The sequence below is a fragment of the Oncorhynchus masou genome, chromosome 32 (assembly GCF_036934945.1).
Source record: "Oncorhynchus masou masou isolate Uvic2021 chromosome 32, UVic_Omas_1.1, whole genome shotgun sequence".
In the NCBI taxonomy this organism is placed as follows: Eukaryota; Metazoa; Chordata; class Actinopteri; order Salmoniformes; family Salmonidae; genus Oncorhynchus; species Oncorhynchus masou.
This window is the reverse complement of record NC_088243.1, coordinates 68875188-68895856: the sequence shown is the minus strand read 5'-3', so window position 1 is coordinate 68895856 and position 20669 is coordinate 68875188. Positions and strand designations below refer to the sequence as shown.

Sequence of the window (20669 nt, the reverse complement as noted above, 5' to 3'; positions counted from 1 at the left end):
ATGTGGCAGTGACCATTTGACCTCCAACCCATAGATCAGTCAAAAAGAACAGCTGGCCAGTAGCAAGAAGCCAGTCAAAGGAAAATGACATATTACATGTGGCATGTTTGTAACCGGCTTTGTCAATAGACCTAACTAATTAACTTAATGGTCCCAAGTTATATCACTGCACTCTATACTCCTCTGTAAAATGGTCATCTCTGTATACCTGTCGCACAACCCACTGGTTGATGCTTATTTATAAAGCACTCTTAGGCCTCACTCCCCCCCTTATCTGAGATACCTACTGCAGCCCTCATCCTCCACATACAACACTCGTTCTGCCAGTCACATTCTGTTAAAGGTCCCCAAAGCACACACATGCCTGGGCCGCTCCTCTTTCCAGTTCGCTGTAGCTAGCGAATGGAACGAGCTTCATCTCTTCATTCAAAGACTCAATCATGGACACTCTTACTGACAGTTGTAGCTGCACGTGATGTATTGTTGTCTCTACCTTCTTGCCCTTTGTGCTCTTGTCTGTGCCCAATAATGTTTGTAACATGTTTTGTGCTGCTACCAGGTTGGGCTGCAACCGTATTGTGTTGCTCTTTGTAAATAAGAATTTGCTCTTAACTGACTGCCTAGTTAAATAAAGGTTAAATAAAGTAAAATATATGCATATGGGTTTATGAAAATACTAGGAATCCGAGAACCTTGTAGTATAATGACAATAAAAATACCAAGAAGGATGACTAATGAAAAGTTATTGGACCAAGACGACAGAACCATTGAAGAGTAAATTATATCGTCAATGAATAGGGTTGGGGTTCATTCCATTCAAATTCCTCTCAGTTCAAAGAATGATTGAAATCCAATTAATGGAGAGAAAAAAATTATTCAAAGTATCTCCCCTTGATTGTCTGACAGCTATACCATTATAGTTATAGCAAAAATATCCATTAACTATCAAGCACAGTTATGTAATTTCATAGACCTCATGATTGTGTGTTGTTGTAGTGTTCTACATGAAAGACGTAGCTAAGTGTCATGGACTAGTATTTAGAACATGTAAATTGTATTTCACCTTGGAAAAAGGCCATGGAAATCCAGTAGTCAGTGAATGAATGTAGGATAAATCTTCTAAAGGAGCACTCTAACTGACTTGGTATAATTATAGAGTAATTACCCAACATGCTCAAACTCCCTATCTTTGGGCAAATGCAGTGGAGTATGCACAGCAGGGGGGTGTGTATGTGCTTGCGCGCATGAGCATGCGTGCATAAGTGAGTGCATAAGTGAGTGCATTGCAGGGTGGTACGGAATAATACTCTGTCTGCCAAGAAGTAGTAAATTATATAATAAGCGTTAGTCATTCGAAAATAATGAGGATTGAGTAATGCAATACACCATTGAAAATAATAATGACCGAACTCCTGTTCACCCTCCTAGAAAGAATATGCTTCAGAAATGCTTCAACTACAAGTGCATATAAAATGAAGAGAAGAGTTGAGTACATTGTATACAAAATATTTATTAATAAGTAGGCTACTGTAGCTTTACAATGAATACAACACCAAGCAAAAAACGCTTCAAAGGGAAAAGTGGTATGGATGGTATGAGTGCGGTTACATGCACACAATAATGTGATTATTGTGGTTAGTCATATTAATATAATGGTTCGATTAAACCGTTTACGTGCTTTGCAAGAAGAACGAATTCCCTAATAATCATGTTCACATGGACACATCTGAAATAGGGCTACTTGACGGCACTGATAAATGCAGCAAATCGTCAATCAAAATAAACGTTCTACCACAGCGAATATTTTATTTTTGGGAATAATATTTGATTCTGAATGCGAACGCATAAAGTTTGTATGTGAAAACTACTTCTAAGATGCATACATTCAGTTGTTCCAAACACACTCCGCTCACACTCAAAAGGGAGGCTCGATCGGCTGGTGCTCGCACATTCACAGATCAAATACACCGCTGGAACACCGAGCAAAGGTGTATACATGTCCTAATAATTCGAAAGATTGCTCAGAAAACAATGTGTTTTAATTGGCGTATGTTGACTTAGATTTTGACTTTACGGCGACTAAAACAAACAGGGTAAGGGGGTTGAGTGACTATTGTAAAGTCCGCCTACTGCCATAATCAGTTTCATATCAAATTATTAGTGTGCATGTAAATGTACTCAACAATCTGTCTTTAAACTAGGTTCTCCTCACAATCCATCAAAATACATTCATATTCGCGATTAGAAGTAGCAACAAGTGTTAATTAGTTTGTTTATGACAACCAATTGGGAGAGTGGGAATGTAAACGCATTTATTTTACGTTCAACAATCATCATTCTGGACCATGGAGAAAAAGAAAGTACACAAACTCGACCACGAACCCGCGCAATATTCTTCCGCCAGTCTCTTCTTATCAACCGTGCAAGATTTGGCACCCGATGGGGAGACACAAGGAGAATAATGTGTCTGAATGGTAGTCCTCGGAACAACAACATCTCTGGGTGTATTGTTAAGTTTGAAATGGGCTTCCTTGGGAGCTTTTCTGCACATTCCTGCTTTAATCAAAACAGTGGAGTCCAAGCATAATTTCTTCTGTTTCTTTAGAGCGCGCGCAATCTGTTTCCAGTAGGCTTTGGCGTTGGACTCGTACCCAGGGCAAGTGGCTGGTTTGGCCACATATTTGCAGTCGAAACTTGTTTCCCCTTTTTTGCAGTTCACGCCAAGCACAAAGGCATCATCACCTGTCGCAACCCAAGTGCACTGCGTCTTGTCTTTGGTGGAGAATTTGCCCTTGAAAACACCCTTTCCTCTGGGGCTGCTGTCTTTATTCGCTGGAGACGGGACGGAGGGCTTTGGTTGCTCTCTGTCAATTGGTTCCCCTTTTTCTTTCTCCTTCGTCCCGCTTTTTTTGGATCCTTGACATTTAGCAACCATAAGCTCATGAGATATGCAGGAAATAACCAGCAAGACGGCTAAATTGGTAAGGAGCGCCATGTCCCGCTAAAATATCTGCAGAAATGGGCATAGTTATTAGTACAGTAGGCCTCCAATCCAAATAATTGGTACTGTAGCCTGTTACAACATGGCAGCAGAGAAGATTTATGGAGGATAATGGCAGATAATATTTAACACAACATAAGTGGTTATTTTAGTCAGCTCACCTGTGGATTTGGGAAGATGGAAATTATTCAATTTCGTTATGACACCTGGGGAACGTGCATGTGGCATTTATAGAGCACAGACACACCCACCACCCCCTTATTCCCTCACGCCACACACATGGAACATGGGCATACACACACACACACACACACACACACACACACACACACACACACACACACACACACACACACACACACACACACACACACACACACACACACACACACACACACACACACACACACACACACACACACACACACACACACACACACACACGTTTGTTTTATAATTGATTCCCATTCAAAATCCTATTTTCCCCTACCATAACGGTAACCCCAAATCCCTAACTCTAATAGCAACCCTATCCCTAATTGTAAACCTAACCCCTTAACCAAAAATAGTAATTTTACTTGTTCTGTCTGGTTTGCTTAATATAAGGAATTTTGAATTATTTATACTTTTATATTTTAACAATTAAATACACTTTAAAACTTAAGTATATTTAAAACCAAATACTTTTAGAATTTTACTGAAGTAGTATTTTACTGGGTGACTTTCACTTTTACTTGAGTCATTTTCTATTAAGGTATCTTTACTTTTACTCAAGTTTTTCCACCGCTGGTAAATTCACCCATGAACTGTTCCAGTAAAAGTAGAGTGAGCAACGAATTGAAAAAAATATATATTTAAAGAAGTTGATACAACAGCGCCACTTACTGGGGGAAAAACAGACACAGCACCTCTAAAAGGGTTGTATTTATGACAAAGAAAAACACTGTAGTCAAAAACGTTTTGCCTGCTGGTATTTAAAAAATAGTGAGAGAAAGGCTTTGAACCTAAAACAAGGCATTAAGAAACACAGACACACTAAAAATAATTAAGAACACACATTTATTTATTACATACACATGTCGACATTCATTCATTGATTGTGACCTTTCAGTCCAATGAACCAGTGGTAGAGCTGAATATGCCAGTCTAAATGTGAATGACACAACCTTATGCATTTCAATACATGGTTTATGGTGATACAAACATATACATAAACAAACATACAAAAAAGGCAAAACCAATGGCGTATCTGCCTTAGGAGAGACCATTATAGGGTATCATAGGTTTGTCTGACACAAAAACCAAACTGTAAAAAAACTGTCACCAACAGTAAAAACTGTCACCAAAATGAGTACCATGTGAAAGACGATGGATTTAATGATCTGTCCATACCCGATCCACACATTCAGATATGGATGCTTTTAGTTGTCATTGTGACCCTTGGAATTATGTTTTTGGTATTGGTCTCGATGGAACTTAATATTAAGTAACTGGTGTCACAGCTTTTTTTGTTTGTTTACAAAATGTTTTGGTCAAAGTGTTACCTGAAATTAACATTTTTAGTTGGCACACACTTAGCTCCAAAAATTAATCAATTTAAGATTGTGTAGCTCAAATTGTCTCATATATTAATTCAACTAGAAATTATTATTTGAGTATCTTAACTAAAAAAGGCGGTGGAACTAATTGCAACAACTTAGATATTTGACACACATTATTACATTGTGCATGTATACAGTAATTCATATTCAACATGTGGGATTTGAACAACCTCTTGGTTCACAGCATGCCAGTCTTCCTGCTATGCCACCATGCCTGTCAATGACTGTTTCACCTGTATTGGAACACTTTGCACTTCAGTAAGTAAATATCAGATCTTTTAAAAGTACATTAGAGAACAAATATTTTATTTATCATAGTGATTAAGGAGTAACTTGCTCCCGAGTGGCGCAGCGGTCTTAGGCACTGCATCTCAGTGCTAGAGGCGTCACTACAGACACCCTGGTTTGAATTCAGGCTGTATCACAACCAGCCGTGATTGGGAGCCCAATAGGGCGTCGCACAATTGGCCCAGCGTCGTCCAGGTTTGGCCGGTGTCTGTTGCCATTGTAAATAAGAATTTGTTCTTAATTGACTTGCCGAGTTAAATAAAGGTTAAATAAATGAAAACTTTAAAACAGAGTAACATGCCCCACCAACATCAGACAACTATACAGAAAAACATCAAATTGCTGAAATAACTAAGTTAAATCAATGATAAGAGAAGAGTCAGATGAACTGATAATGGACACCGACATGGTGGTATAGCAGGAAGGTAGGAATGCCATGAACCAAGAGGTTGTGAGTGCAAAGCCCAGGAGATGATATGTTGAATAATAATGACTGTATAAATGAACAATGTAATGATGTATGTCAACGTGCATCAGATATGTAAGTTGAAAAAATTGTATGTTAAAACCACTGTGCGTAACCAGTTGCACACCTTTATTAGTTAAGATTCACAAATCATTTATAGTTGAATGAACATATGAGACAAGTTTTCTAGAGTTGGAGCTAAGTTTGAACCAACTTTTTTTTTGTTTCTCGAGGTAACACTTGGACTGAAAAGTTCAGTAAACTAAAAAAGACTGTGTAACTAGTTACTTAATAATAATTTGTTGAAACAAGTAGATTTTTGTATTACAGTGCAGAAATCATGGTGAAATGGCAGGCTGGAAAGTTGTTTGATTGACAGCAGTGTCAGAATGATCATTTCCGCGAAGAGGGTGTTAGAACTCTCTTCTACCATTTATCAAAGTCCTTTTCTGGAAAACCACTCTGAGCACCTCTTTAGACAGACTTTTGAAGTAATCTTCAAAAGACATCTAAATTTTGGAAAGAGGGAGCAAAAAGTAAATATAGTGAATAGGTTGATGTTTTCTACACTCAATAAAATACTCAACATACTTTTTACAGACCTGAGTTAATTTCAGGTATTTTATCGACAGACATACTTTTTCATACAAATGATCATCATGATAATATACAATGCTATGACTACAATTAAGAAAATATCAAAAGCCAACTTTTTAAACTCACCTTCATTATTAGTTCTGAAACCAATCAATGACATAGGAACAGATTCCTTGGAGTGACCGCCAACAATACTCTTGTGCCAGCTGTTTGGCATTGCTCTTGACAGTGGGCTTGGTTGGTTTCAGAGTGGTTGGTTTGGGGGTCAGAAGCTTTTTTAGAACAGCTGTCTTGTTCACTGCTGGCTTGACTGGTTTTGAGCCTGCTGGTTTTGAGCTTGCTGGTTTTGAAGCTGCTGGTTTTGCTGCTGCTGGTTTTGCGGCTGCTGGTTTTGCCTGCTCAGGTCTGGATTGCAGTGACTTTGTAGGTGCTGGTCTTGCTTCTGTTTGGGCTTTTTCAGGTTTTGTAGGTGCTGGTCTTGCTTCTGGTTCTGCTGGCTCTGGCCTGGCTTTCTCTGGTTTAGTTTTCTCCGGCCTTGCCTGCTCTGGTCTTGCTGATTTAGCTTCAGGCTTGGTTGGGGCTGGCTTAGCCTGCTTGGTGAATGGTACCTTGGGGGTCTCTGGTTTTGCCTGGTTTGGCTCTTGGGCTTTCTCTGGCTTTTCAGGGATTGCTGCTGGTGCGGCCTCTGGCGTGGAGGAAGCAGAGAACACCATCTGTGCGTCTTCGGGTGCCCTCTTGCACATTTGAGGCTTGATAGCTTTGGGTGCCTGGCAGGCGTTTTGTAGTTTCCTCAGGTCCCACATGATCTGGGTGAAATAGTGGTGAGGGTTGTTGTTGTAGGGACGGCACATCTGGGGCTTACCCGTGTACTCGCACCAGTATGTTCTCTCGGCACCCTGGCACAGTATCCTCAGCCTGGTGACATTTCCCTGGCCGGTGACACTCATGGTGCAGAAGTCCTTTGCCTTGTTGTTGAACTGGATGGGGTCCTCCCAGACACTCTTCCTGTTCTCTGCAGCAGCAGTAGCAGCACCACCATTGCCTGCCCTCGTGTTGCCATTCTCATTCTGTCCCTCCACTGCCCAGAGACAGCAGGCGAGGAGCAGCAGTGCACCGGCCCGAGTCCACATGGTTATACCAGATGCTTGAGTGTGAGAGAGGGAGTGAGATTGGGACTGTAGAAGCTGAGGGTCCCTCTTGCTATTTATGGGCTTTGCACACAAAGAGGGCATTCAGGTGAAAAAAAGTCTGGGCTACAAGAGCCCTCCTGAAGAGGGGAGGAGAGTAGTGCCCCCCTCTGCAATGTGACTATAATTTATGCTTGTCTAGCCACTGTCAATGAAAGCCAGGGCCACATGCAAAACCAATTGGGATGAAGCAAAATAGGCCGGGACCATTGATGCCCACACGTTTAACCAGGTTTTATATAATCGCCCATACTACAAATGTTTAATTGAGAAATATGTCAAGCACGACTTTGTGGACTTTATCGTTTGAGAACAATTCCCCAGACTGCCATTAATTTTGAGGCGCACTGATGCCAACATAATATTTATCTAATCGTCCACCACGCCACTTTAATCATTCACCACACCAATTTTTCCCCCTCAGTTTGAGATACTGTTCAACTCAATACCACAACGTGTCTTAAAATGCTATCCTGCAAGGACATGTTGAATTGTTCAAGGTTCATTGCTGTTTTAAAGGTAGTTGAGGTTTACAACCATACAGCACAGCCTATAATTTCCTTCCAAATATAAACACAATAAAATCTGAAACTGGAGACTGGGGAGAAACTTGAGGGAAAAAAATCCAAGAAGTTCCAAACAAATATGCATGTGGGTGGCGGTAGGTCAATCTAGCGTGTCACACAGGAAGTAATTACTGTGCCAGTTAAGAAAGAACAAGAATAACCCATAATAAGAGTTGCTGACTCGAGACAACGGTATGTATGTAACATGGCTGTTCAGCGAGTGTGTGTATCTGTGACATAGCAAGAGGGTAGCAGCACATGTCTCTTGCAGCTTTATTTTCCTAACGGGGAAGAAAGGGCTCCTTGTGAGTGACGCGGAATCTGTAATGTAAACATCCGGTGCAGGTTCGCTTCACTTTGTGGAATCAAAGGAAGGGCCAGGCATTTATCCATCCCACTCTCTCCCTCTGCATGTGAATAGCTACAGCTGGGGTGGCAGGTAGCCTCGTGGTTAGAGTGTTGGACTAATAACCGGAAGGTTGCAAGATTGAATCCCTGAGCTGACAAGGTAAAAATCTGTCGTTCTGCCCCTGAACAAGGCAGTTAACCCACTGTTCCTAGGCTGTTATTGAAAATAAGAATTTGTTCTTAACTGACTTGCCTAGTTAAAATCAAATAAATTAAAATATGCTTTGCAGAGAGTGGAAAGAATTGCAAAGGTGGTGAACCAAAATCACCGCAGACAGCCTGAGGAATGATGAACTACAGTTAGGGTTGCAAAGGGAGGGTACTGGGAGCTGTTGAAGTTGACCAGTAAACCACCAGAATTTTGGTATCTTTCAAAGATTTTATGTAATCTATCACAATACATCTAGTGGCCCTTTTGGGTACTTCAGATTATAACAGGTGTCTGTCATTATCTCTGGCACTGTGTGGCTTTATCACATCTAAAATATATGAAATAAGATGATTTAAAAAAATGTATCACGACAAAGCTGTGAAACATTATCCTAAATATAAACCATAAACGAAGGGAATACCATTGTTGTTTAATATGAGGGTTTCAGCATTAAATATCCTTTACTTAATTTTTTACACTTTTATTTATTTTACTATTTCAATATGTATTTGTAGTCAATGTTTTGTTGTCAAACTGGTGGCAGTTGTGAAGAAAAGTGGCTACTGTAGTTGAAAGAGTTGCAGAGTTAATTGAAAATTTTGCCATTGTTGATTAGATGCCTTTTCATTTATTAGGCTATTTTCTTCTGCTATGCTTTATCTTGGCCAGGTCGCAGTTGCAAATGAGAACTTGTTCTCAACTAGCCTACCTGGTTAAATAAAGGTGAAATAAATAAATACAATTAAATAAAAGGCTATTTTCTTTTGAACAATATGGTCTCTCTACTAGAAACTCATGGACAATATAGACACAGATATAAAAATTGAATACTATATATAATTTTAAAAAGTTATTCAAGTATAAATTACCATTGTTACCATAGATTTTCTGTTAATAACAAAATTTAGAAGATTCCAGTAACTTTCGTAAATTACCAGTAGCTTTGCAACCCTAGTTATGGTTAATAATCAAAATACAATTCCCTAAGATTTTAAATAGAATCAGCTTGAATGTATCCAATGACTCCCTCTAAAGTATAAACGCATTAGCCAATCTTCTTTAACCAGTTGCACATTTAGGGTGAGGGAGAAGTGGTCATGTGGTATGTGCGGACTAGAAAATGTATATCTGATCTCCACAGATGTACAGTAGGTGTAGGTGCCAAATGACTGTGAAAAACGTCAAGTCCTCCTAGCCCATTGAAAAATATGATAATCTCCTTTTCAAAATAGCGGGTACGTAATGGAGTATGCCATGTTCTATATCCGACAGTGGAAATATAAGACTGGTCTTTTTTGGTGCCAGCCCTGTCTCATGTCAAATGTTCCTGATCATATGAAGATAACGCTTTACACAAGACAAAGGACATGGTGTCCAAAATAGGAGACCCCTTGCCCTTAAACACTTCCCGTAACCTGTGTTTTTTCAATTCGAGAATGTTTGGTTTCTCCAGCAGTCACTTGGTGAGACACATTAAAAAAAAGTGTACAAGAATGAAATTGAATGTTTTATTCACAATTTATACACTTTCAGATCTTCATCATGGGCACTCATTTCCAATGGGCACCAGCAGTGCCAACATTACCGTTTATTGCACCCACTATCTAACCAGATGGTGCATACAAAATGTCTGTCTTAAGCACTCAGTAAAATAGTGTGTGATGTAATTAGCATACACAGGTAAGCAGTCTGCAGGCATGTACTTAAGTAATAGTTATTGGGAAGTGAAGCTTCTGTCCGAGACGCAATGGGCAAGATCAGTTATGCAAACCATTAAGAAGTCCTCACTCCTCTCATCAACAAACCTCTACTGGCTTAATGCCATTTGATTGACAGCACATGGTAGTTAAGTAGGCTAATGACCTCCATCTTTACGAAGCAGACAGTGGTGGAGAAGGAACATAACCTGTAAACAAGTGAGAACAGATGGGTGATATTATCGGGGTTGCATGTACAGCACGCTAATGTTTTTCAGCATAATCCATCCGGGTGTCATCATTCACTTTAAGCAATACATCTCTTATATACAAACAACTCTTCAATACATTTACCCTTCTGTAGTTCCATAGGTACCAATAGCTATTGTGGGATAAAAAATTATAATATTGAAACAATATGCTATGCATAACTGTTAAACAACTAAAGACCTGAGACCTACAGTAAGAATAGAATTTGGCTTCAAATAGCAGTTCTCCACTTTAAGGTTTGACCACTACAATAGCCTAAAAATATCTTGATTAACATGCCGTGTTAGTTTACTCAACATGATACTTTGCATTATTGTTAATAAATTAACTAACTAAGGAATGTTATAGTCTCCTGACATTTCTGTTCAGGTTCATGTGATATTCCACCTGTTATCCACTGATATGAGATATTTCCTCATATCTTACAAATATGGTGGTCATCAGTCAAAGTTCTATGGTTAAACAGGTCTAACAGTCATCTGTCAGTATGCCTCAGCAAGGTTAACAACCTCTGTCTGTCTTCTAATGTTGCAAACATACAAAAGTCATGCTATTTTGTAATTGTCCTTATATTATTCAAGCACAAACATATAGGCCTACGATCCACGACCTTCAAGTCTTTTTCCACACCGAGGTTGTTTCAAACATCTCTCCCAATCAGTTAGTAAAACATCATTCAACTATGACAAGAAATGGAAATGTTCCTGTAACAGCTCTACATGACCTTCAAAATACCTTTTCAGTTGCTTTTTACAAAACACAGAAGAAGTACAAAAGGTTTGAGAGTACACAGCCCTCTGAATTGTTGTTGTGTCTGCAGTTTGAACTCAGCCTCGGCTCAGACTAATGTAAACACAGGCACAACAGACATCTGTGTGTGGTGAAGGATGAAGGTCAACCAACACTGTCTCAGATGTACACCTTCCTTATTGTTCCCCAGGGAAAATCAAAGGAAGAGTTGATGACAACACCTTGTGTAGTGTCTGACGGGGTCCTATTGGACACTGGATATCCAGAAGAGGTTGTGACTGGGCAGGAGGATGTTGTCAGTAAATAGATCCATGGAGATAGAGGAAGAGAGGGCCAGGTGAACACATACAGAAGACATCAGCTTCTTGTTAGGGGCTTCTTCTGCCAGTAAGGACATATTTTCGGAGCTTTGTCTTGTTCAAGGGGTGGGAAGTGAATGGGGTCCTAAAAATAGATTAAATATAATTCAACACTGAGTAATAATGCACTGATGTAAAATTATTTACACGGATAGCCAATAACGTGGTATGTTTCTACATGGATAGCCAATAACGTGGTATGTTTCTACATGGATACCCAATAACGTGGTATATTTATACACGGGTAGCCAATAACATGGTATATTTATACATTGATAGCCAATAACGTGGTATGTTTCTACACGGATAGCCTATAACGTGGTATATTTATACACGGATAGCCAATAACATGGTATATTTATACACGGATAGCCAATAACGTGGTATGTTTATACATGGATAGCCAATAACGTGGTATGTTTCTACATGGATAGCCAATAACGTGGTATGTTTCTACATGGATAGCCAATAACATGGTATATTTATACATGAATAGCCAATAACATGGTATATTTATACATGGAGAGCCAATAACGTGGTATGTTTCTACATGGATAGCCAATAACATGGTATATTTATACATGAATAGCCAATAACATGGTATATTTATACATGGAGAGCCAATAACGTGGTATATTGCTATGCTAAAAGTGATCGTAGAAAAGACGAACAGTATATAAATCATATAGTGGAAACGTACAATCTAGTGTTTCAGTTCCAGTTTCCGATGGCCCTGTAGAAGAGAAGATACTGTATCAGAAAATATTTACATTTATATGCATCAGATTTAATTGGATAATTCAGAAGCTTATTGATTTTGCCATTGCGAGACTCGAGGGAGAAATGAAAGCAATTTTGAAATGAGAGAAGTGAGACTTTAGTCTTAAACTGTATAAGTCAATAGGAATAGCAAACACACACAGCGGGTCTGGTCTACAGTAAGTTTACAAGAGGTTAGACACAAATACCATCAAACCATATGCGGTTTAAGGTTTATAAGTGATTCCAAAAACAGCAATCCTCACCGTGAAGACTTTCTGCAAAGTCAGTGAAGCAGACATAAAAGAGCTAAAACAAGCTGTGAAGAGGGGGTAGCATAAGAAAAATAAAGAAAATTATAGTGTCAAGCAAAGGATGAGACAAGAGAGAAGAGATTGTGGAAGCTCTGGAAGTTTTTCAGAGTGGCAATGCTATGCAGACAACCAGCAGGTTATGGCATGAAGAGAGAACAAGGCAGGGAGGATAATGCTGAGGAGGTGGATGGAGAGACGTCGTCCCAGTGATCAGTGGTTCTCAGTACCTTTCTGGAGCCGGTCAAAAAGCCTGGCCTTCTCTCACCAGTCGATATGCCTAGGGGGAGCTGAGGCCCTTGGGAACCTAGTCATAGTGTCATAGGCAGGGATGCTAGAGGCACAGGGGTACAGAGGTGGGGGACAACATCAATGGCAGGAACAGGGAACATTCGAGGGTCGACCATTTTGTAAGACCCTGCCTCTCGCTTCCAGGTCCTTCACTTGACGACAGCAACGGGGCAGGCATTTCCCAAGACACAGAAAGCAGAACCACTCCATTGACACGTGCTGAGGGCTTGAGGCCAACCAGGGATGGCATGATGCATGCAGTCACCATACACAGGCTGCATGTGCACTGAACTGGAGGAATAATAACCACTCTATCCAAAATTATTTTCTATTGACTTTGAGACAAGCCAACCATGGTGAATTGCTGATTAATGGGTCAGTTGTAATAAGACAAGACAACCATGGTGAATTGGTGATTATTGAGTTGGTTGTAATAAGACAAGCCAACCATGGTGAACTGCTGATTATTGGGTTGGTTGTAATATGACAAACTCTAGGTGGCAGGTTGGTTATTGTTCTTTTCCCTTTTCAGTCATTCTGTGGAGATGCTCTCTGTGTCTGGACACTGTTATAGTTAAACATGTTGGCTGTCCAGAGATGTCTTTTGTACATTTCAATGAAAACCATGCCGTTAGAGGTTGTTAGAAGAAGTTAGTCACATGAGCAGTTGTCTCAGTACCACACCAAAGCAGACATGCTTGCCTCTCTTTTAGCCTCTCTTTGAGCAAAAGGATCACGTGTACATTCACAGAAGTTTGCCCAATTCTAAAGAAGACAAGATATGCAGGGAATTTTATGTCACTTGATCAAGTGCACAGAGCATGCAGTGGGTAAGTTAGTAATGCTCCAAAGGTCATGCCGAACCCAAAACACACAAGCCGTAAACAGTGGCCTAGCTACCTTGCTCACAACCTCCCAATGCTGGAGCCGCAACAAAGCAGAGTCCAGCTGACCTCCAGATGAGTCTGAGGGGCTAGCCAAACCCCTAGGGCATGCAGTGTCCCATCCACCTTATTTAACCATCTCACTGAGTGACTGACTGCCCCCAGGCCAACATGCCGCCCCTGCCCCATCCCTCCCTGAAACATGCCATGCAAATTGATTATTTCCGTAGGCCTGCTTTATATTTAGTTTACCTTGTCATTACAGGGTTTTGGATACCTTGTAAACACTCATTATGATAACCATTATTACCAATTTCCATACTGAAACAAAACATTGCATAAACATGAGGTAAGAGACATGGCATGCTATCAACCCTCGGCAATAAAAGGCTTTTCTCGAAATAGGAATAGGATTCTAGACGTAAACAAATGTTTCCATATAGAAAGTTGTGAACGTACAAACCACAGCATTTTATCTTACATCTTAACTTACAAAAACAGAGGTGGAATTTTGCTTTTGTAAGATAATGGTTGTAAGAGCCCTTAATGATCAACAAGGGTAATTGCTTCAAGATAGCACACAAAGGAAATCCAAAATGATCCACCAAGAGATGCATTTCATAGCTAAAAATGTAAAACCAGCACCATGAGATCTATGTACAAAATCCACAGAAAAGCACAGATGTACCAATGAGATATACTGGAAGGAGAAAGGAGAGGTAAAATGGGTAAAATGAATCTTACGTTTTCATGGGAATTGTCTCAATGCTACAAAGATACAAAAAAGCAAAAATGTTAATAAAATGCACTAGAAGGTTTTGGGCACAATAGTACTGATCAGGTGACATCGATACACGTCATTGACCAAGACACTTGGTGACTTGTCTATGGCATTAATTCACTACTGTAAGTGCCTGGGCGAGGCGAGGGCGACTGAAGGATGCATAAAACAACATGAATAGCATTCCACAACTCTTAATACGCTGTTTGTTTTCTTACAGTGCAAAGTGCTTGACAGAGAGAAATTAAATGAAAAATAAGGATGAAGAATATGGAAATAGTAGGAATGGTTATCACAAAGTAAAATGCCAAGTTCCAGAAACAGATGAACTGCAAGGGAAAAGAGATCGAGACAAAGAGAGAGAATGAAGCAGTAGAAAGAGTTAGGTTACTGTAACTTGCTCCTATTAATACTACTTACTACTATGTACTACTAAGTTACTACTATGTACTACTACTGTAAAGCTATAGAAATAAGAGGGGGAAAAGATAGTAAACAAGAAAGAAAGGAATAGCTAGCACCACAGCACAGAAGCAATTCTATAACCTCGTATTTAACTTGTCGGTTATGGGACTGAATCAAATTGTGTTAATTACCACTTTGTAATCCTGACTCCTCCCCATTTCAGTCTCTATAATGCGTATAATAAGGGTCTAAAAAGTCAATGTTTGCCCTAGATTCTTTTCGAGGCGGGGCGCAAAGGCCTCGAATCAACTGTATGGCCTCTTTAACCAAATAGGCAGGGGGAAAGTGCTAGGTGTTGTGGGCTATTGGCAGGGAAGAAGGCTGTAATAAGGATCCCCATACATCAAACTAATCACTGGTTGCACTACAAATTAACAGCAGGGAACTTCCAAACCTCAGCTATAGTTGAATTAAGAAGATGATCCAATGGTTCTTTCCAGATAGGACAAACTGTTTGTGATAGCATAATATTAAAAGTGGAGTAGAGATACTCACTCATCGTAAACATCCTCTGTGTCCATTCTACGGTAAAACTTTGCCAGTTTTACTGACAGGATGATGCTAGGAAGGAGGAACAGGGCACAGCAGCCTAGGCCAAACCAGAATGTGTTCTGAGAAACAGAGAAAACAGAGATAATGCCGTGTCAGTGGATCCGATATCCAGGCATAAAGCAGCCCTGTGTTCATGTTCTCTTTAGATTTACCACCACCAAAACGTTGAGTAAATGATCAAGACATATGGTATACTGGTTTATGAAATAAAGTATAGCAATGGTTGGGTAGAACAAAATGTTAAACACATGAATCATTTATTATTTCATTACTGGGTAACCTTTCAACACTGGAGCTTTAGGTATGAAGTATAGCATCATACACTGTCTACACTTCTCAGCCCTGTAGATTCATAAAAGACTTTCCATCATTTTGGACATCAATGTCTGCAGTGTGTATCTGTGTGTGTCTGTGCATGTTTGTGTAGAGGGGGCAGTTTAGCCAGCTCTAAATGAGAAAACCACTGAGTCATAAAGTCATCATAGCTATGACATAACAGTGCGTAACAGCCTCATAGTCTGTTTTAGAGAATGAACACTCATGATACATTTGGCTCCCCTCCAATCCCACTGATAGTCAAAGCGTCACAGCTTTGCTCTGTTTCCAAGTTAGATAACCAGCTCCATTCCTCCATCCTTACCAGATACACTGTACTGTTGTCCATTCTCTACTCTATAGACTCAGTGTGGAAGCTATTGTGGTGTGTAGCTATTGTGGAATTACTAGAAGCACTAACTCTTTCCTGTGTTCCTGTACCTTTGTTCTGGGACACTAGTAAAATTACCCATTGAGCTTTAACAAGCGCTTTGGTCGGTGCTGAGTGTCCAGAAACATCCTGTTCCCAGTCCAAGTCAATTAGCTGGCGCTGGAACCTATGGAGTCCCTAAGTGGCTATTTGTTCCACTTCATTAGGGGAGGCAGAGATGCTTCCTGCCATTGGGAGTGTGTTAGTAACAAGGCCCCATGCCGACAGGACAGATGTCGGGATTATGTAAGGCTGGTTTTGTTTCCTTCTCCTCTCTTTCTCTGGCTTTGTCTCTCGCTCCCCATCTCTGCAGCACTCTGTAGTGTGCCCCACTGCGCGCTGCCAAGTAGCTCTCACTGATCATGTGCTGGATTTCGGGGCCTGTATGTTCTAAATCAGGCGAGGTTGGGGGTAATGGTGTGTAGGTGTGATTTGAAGGGGTGAGGTGTGTAGCTGTGTGTGATTGGAGGGGGGTGACTAGCCAAAGTATTGTAGCCATCTTTTTCCTTAAAGTAGCCATCTTTTGCCTTGATGACAGCTTTGCACACTCTTGGCATTCTCTCAACCAGCTTCATGAGGTAATCACCTGGAATGCATTTAAATTAACAGGTGTGCCTTCTTAAAATGTAATTTGTGGAATTTCTTTCCTTAATGCGTTTGTGCCAATCAGTTGTGTTGTGACTAGGTAGGGGTGGTATACAGAAGATAGAGCTATTTGGTAAAAGACCAATCCATTGTGACTACTTTGAAGAATCTAAAGTCCATTTTGATTTAACACTTTTTTGGTTACTACATGATTCCACATGTGTTATTTCAGTTTTGATGCCTTCACTACTATTCTACAAAAAACAGTATTCCGGTATAGTAACATGTGATCCTTCTCCAGAGACCCCCCCCCCCCCCATACAAACCGCCCAATTAACGTTTCAGGCATGTTTTCAAAGGACCCCTTATATTGCTATTTTAGTTACCAACGAGTCGACCAAGAAGCTGCAGGCTATGATCTCCACTGTGTCCACAATGTTGCTGAAGGGTTTGCAGGCGGCTACCTCCATGGTCAGCTGGGTAAACCATGCAGACAAAGGGCATCTGTTACAGTTATACTATTGGCGAACAATTATGAAAGATGTCGGTTGGAATTTCTGGAAAATGAATGGATGTTATAGCTTTACACATGGACGATTGATGACTAAGTTGATTGCAAATAAGTCAGCAGAGCTGTTACTTTTGGCACAATTCAATAAAGTTGTGAAAAGCAGTCTTTTCAAACAGTACAACAGTAATTTACCAGCACTCAGTACTGCTTTATCTAATTTCCTCCTTACGCTACAGAGTTCAAGTCTCAACAGGGGAAAACAAGGTTCAAGGCTCACAGGGGAAAACAAGGTTCAAGGGTCACAGGGGAAAACAAGGTTCAAGGGGAAACAAGGTTTAAGGGTCACAGGGGATACTAGGTTTAAGGCTCACAGGGGAAACAAGGTTCAAGGCCCAGAGGGGAAAAAACAAGGTTCAAAGCTCACAGAGGAAATTCCAAAGTTGGTTTCCATTTGTGTTCTTTCTATTTTTAGACCCCAAAGTCTTAACATTCTCAGGGAATGAGCAGTTGATAAGCTGTATGTCAACATAGTTAGGGAGCTAACACTAGTTTATCTTCTACGTCATAATTCTAATATAAGAACTGTAATAGGCATTCAAAAACTGTTGGGACACAAATACTTACGGAGGTCCTGACCCACTCTATGTATTGCCTGAAGTAACCAACAATGGTTTGCTTGTACTTTTCTGTTTCCTAATAGAGAAAGGGATAATATGTTACCTACTGTGTTTTAACCTAGCACTGAAATGTAAACAATGACTGGGAAGCCATCTTAGTCACCTGGATGGCGACATGTGTTGCATTCTGGGAGATGAGATACTGGGCCGCTTCGATGGTCTTCAGCACATCAGTGATTTTGTTCTGGACAGGACACAGCATTAGAATGCTCAAGATGCTTTCATAACAGTCTATGGAGCTGTTACGTAGTCTTTATTCAGTATTTATGGATGCATTACGAATGCTTGATGTTGATTGAGACAGTGTGAACTGTTAGGGTAGATGGTTTGTAGGAGGCCCACTTACCGGCAGATCTGAGGCAGTCCTTTCGAGTAGTCTGATGCTCTGATTCAGCGTACTCTTTTAAGGGGAAATGCACAACACAAGTTAACACCCCAGAGATACAAGGTCAGGGATTAGAGACAGTAATAACTCCTAAAACACACAACAGGAGACAAGACAGGCACAAGCATCACCATGATGCTTGAAGACATGGTTCTAGTTTTATCAAACAATGGGAAAGAAGAGTGGCATGGTTCCCACTGGGAGGAAAATGCTTCATATGAAACTACAACAACAGCATTGACAATGGCTATTTCATGTGGATTTTGGTCATGAGGAATGTGTTACAGTACTAGACCAAAAGTATGTGGACACCTGCTCGTCGATCATCTCATTCCAAAATCATGGGTATTCATGTGGAGTTGCTGCTATAAATGCCTCCACTCTTCTGGGAAGGCTTTCCAATAGATGTTGGAACATCTCTGGGGGGGGACTTGCTTCCATTCAGCCACAAGAGCATTAGTGAGGTGGGGCACTGATGTTGGGCGATTAGGTCTGGCTCGCAGTCAGCGTTCCAATTCATCCCAAAGGTGTTAGATGTTGTTGAGGTCAGGACTCTGAGCAGGCCAGTCAAGTTCTTCCATACCTATCTCGATAAACCATTCCTGTATAGACCTTCGCCAAACCGTTGCCACAAAGTTGGAAGCACAGAATCGTCTAGAATGTAATTGTATGCTGTAGCATTAAGATTTCCCTTCACTGGAACTAAGGGGCCTAGCCCAAACCATATAAACAGCTCCAGAACATTATTCCTCCCCCACCAAACTTGACAGTTGGCACTATGTATTCGGGCAGGTAGTGTCATCCTGGCATCCGCCAAACCCGGATTCGTCCGTCGGACTGCCAGATGGTGAAGCGTGTTTCATCACTCCAGAGAAGGCTTTTCCACTGCTCCAATGACGGCGAGCTTTACACCCCTTCAGCTGATGTTTGGTATTGCGCATGGTGATCTTAGTCTTGTGTGGCTGCTCGACCATGGAAAGCCATTTCATGAAGCTCCCGACAAACAGTTGTTGTGCTGATGTTGCTTCCAGAGGCAGTTTGAAACTCGGTAGTGAGTGTTCCAACCAAGGACAGGCTATTTTTACGCGCTACGCGCTTCAGCTCTCGGCGGTCCTGTTCTGTGAGCTTGTGTGGCCTACCACTTCGTGGCTGAGCCATTGTTGCTCCTAGACATTTCCACGTCACAATAACAGCACTTACAGTTGACTGGGGCAGCTTTAGCAGGGCAGAAATTTGAGGAACTGACTTGTCGGAAGGGGTGTCCACATACTTTTTTCCATATATTGTATGTAGAAACCACAAATAAAATGTTTCAATACTATTTGAACAAGTGTAGACAAGTGATAACCTATATGTGGAAAACATGACAAAGGATTAAATTCATGCTGGTATACGTACATGGCAATTATTCAGCACATGCACCAGATTTGAAGTATAATTGCAGGATTAACAAATTACACACAGACTAATCTACAAATCCTAAAGACTGATTTATTTTTACATAGCCTGTAAAGGACCTAATCTTGCACTTTCTACAATCATGTCATTCGGGTCTGAATCAGCGTGGTGTACTAACAAATCTCATTCATGAATCTCTACCATGGTCTGAAAGAGAATGGAAGTTTATGGTAATGGTCAGGGCATGCCAGGGAAGCCCCTTGGATTCGAGGTACAATGAACATGTATAACTAATTGTGGGCACCAATACTGTAATTTGATATGATATCGATATTGTTTGATATCGATATTAGCAAGGCATAGGCTTTCATTTATTTGAAAATAAAAAGTCAATATGAGCTTTAAATGATGGGAGAATGGAGCAGAGCCTTCGACAGTACAGACGGACAAAGATACATTTTGGAGACACATGCTTACCCTCGCTCTAACATATTTCTTGGCAGCCATTAATTGAAGTAGGAAGAGTTAAAAGAGAAATATAGAAAGAAAAGATAAGACAGATCTCAAACTCATTTCTACGTGATATGAATGCAGTACAAGGAATGACTTAGAATAGTTATGGATATTATGGTATTTTGGGAGAAACATATGTGCGCTACTGTGATCATGTGTATATATACTGTATGTACAGTCGTGACCAAAAGTTTTGAGAATGACACAAATATTAATTTTCACAAAGTCTGCTGCCTCAGTTTATATGATGGCAATTTGAATATACTCCATAATGTTATGAAGAGTGATCAGATGAATTGCAATGAATTGCAAAGTCCCTCTTTGCCATGCAAATGAACTGAATCCCCCAAAAACATTTCCACTGCATTTCAGCCCTGCCACAAAAGGACCAGCTGACATCATGTCAGTGATTCTATCATTAACAGATGTGTGTTAATGAGATCACTCTGTTATGCTGATTGAGTTCAAATA

At 40.5% G+C, this 20669-nt stretch overlaps 3 protein-coding genes across 7 annotated transcripts in view; all 3 read right to left on the bottom strand.

Moving 5' to 3' along the window:
• Window positions 1-1490: 1490 nt before the first annotated feature.
• On the bottom strand, window positions 1491-3212 carry LOC135527085 (fibroblast growth factor-binding protein 1-like). Its single transcript, XM_064955735.1, has 2 exons — window positions 3163-3212; window positions 1491-3010 (listed from the first exon to the last, which is right to left on the bottom strand). The coding sequence occupies exon 2, from the start codon at window positions 2993-2995 to the stop codon at window positions 2324-2326; it is 672 nt and encodes a 223-aa protein (XP_064811807.1). The 5' UTR covers window positions 2996-3010; window positions 3163-3212; the 3' UTR covers window positions 1491-2323.
• An 831-nt stretch (window positions 3213-4043) lies between these two features.
• On the bottom strand, window positions 4044-7209 carry LOC135526516 (protein piccolo-like). The gene is made up of 2 exons (XM_064954961.1): window positions 6080-7209; window positions 4044-5865 (listed from the first exon to the last, which is right to left on the bottom strand). The coding sequence occupies exon 1, from the start codon at window positions 7183-7185 to the stop codon at window positions 6088-6090; it is 1098 nt and encodes a 365-aa protein (XP_064811033.1). The 5' UTR covers window positions 7186-7209; the 3' UTR covers window positions 4044-5865; window positions 6080-6087.
• Window positions 7210-9759: 2550 nt separating this feature from the next.
• Window positions 9760-20669, bottom strand: part of LOC135526515 (prominin-1-A-like) — a 96119-nt gene continuing 85209 nt past the window's right edge. For 2 of the 5 annotated variants that reach the window (XM_064954955.1, XM_064954956.1), the window contains 10 exons: window positions 18249-18302; window positions 18006-18086; window positions 17850-17918; window positions 17101-17190; window positions 15328-15443; window positions 14331-14354; window positions 13839-13907; window positions 12642-12745; window positions 12042-12074; window positions 9760-11426 (listed from right to left, as the gene is read on the bottom strand). In XM_064954955.1, the coding sequence (XP_064811027.1) occupies window positions 12676-12745; window positions 13839-13907; window positions 14331-14354; window positions 15328-15443; window positions 17101-17190; window positions 17850-17918; window positions 18006-18086; window positions 18249-18302 (573 nt within the window). In that variant the 3' untranslated portion in view covers window positions 9760-11426; window positions 12042-12074; window positions 12642-12675. The remainder of the gene's footprint in view (window positions 11427-12041; window positions 12075-12641; window positions 12746-13838; window positions 13908-14330; window positions 14355-15327; window positions 15444-17100; window positions 17191-17849; window positions 17919-18005; window positions 18087-18248; window positions 18303-20669) is intronic. The other 3 variants (XM_064954957.1, XM_064954960.1, XM_064954958.1) reach the window with 2 other exon arrangements.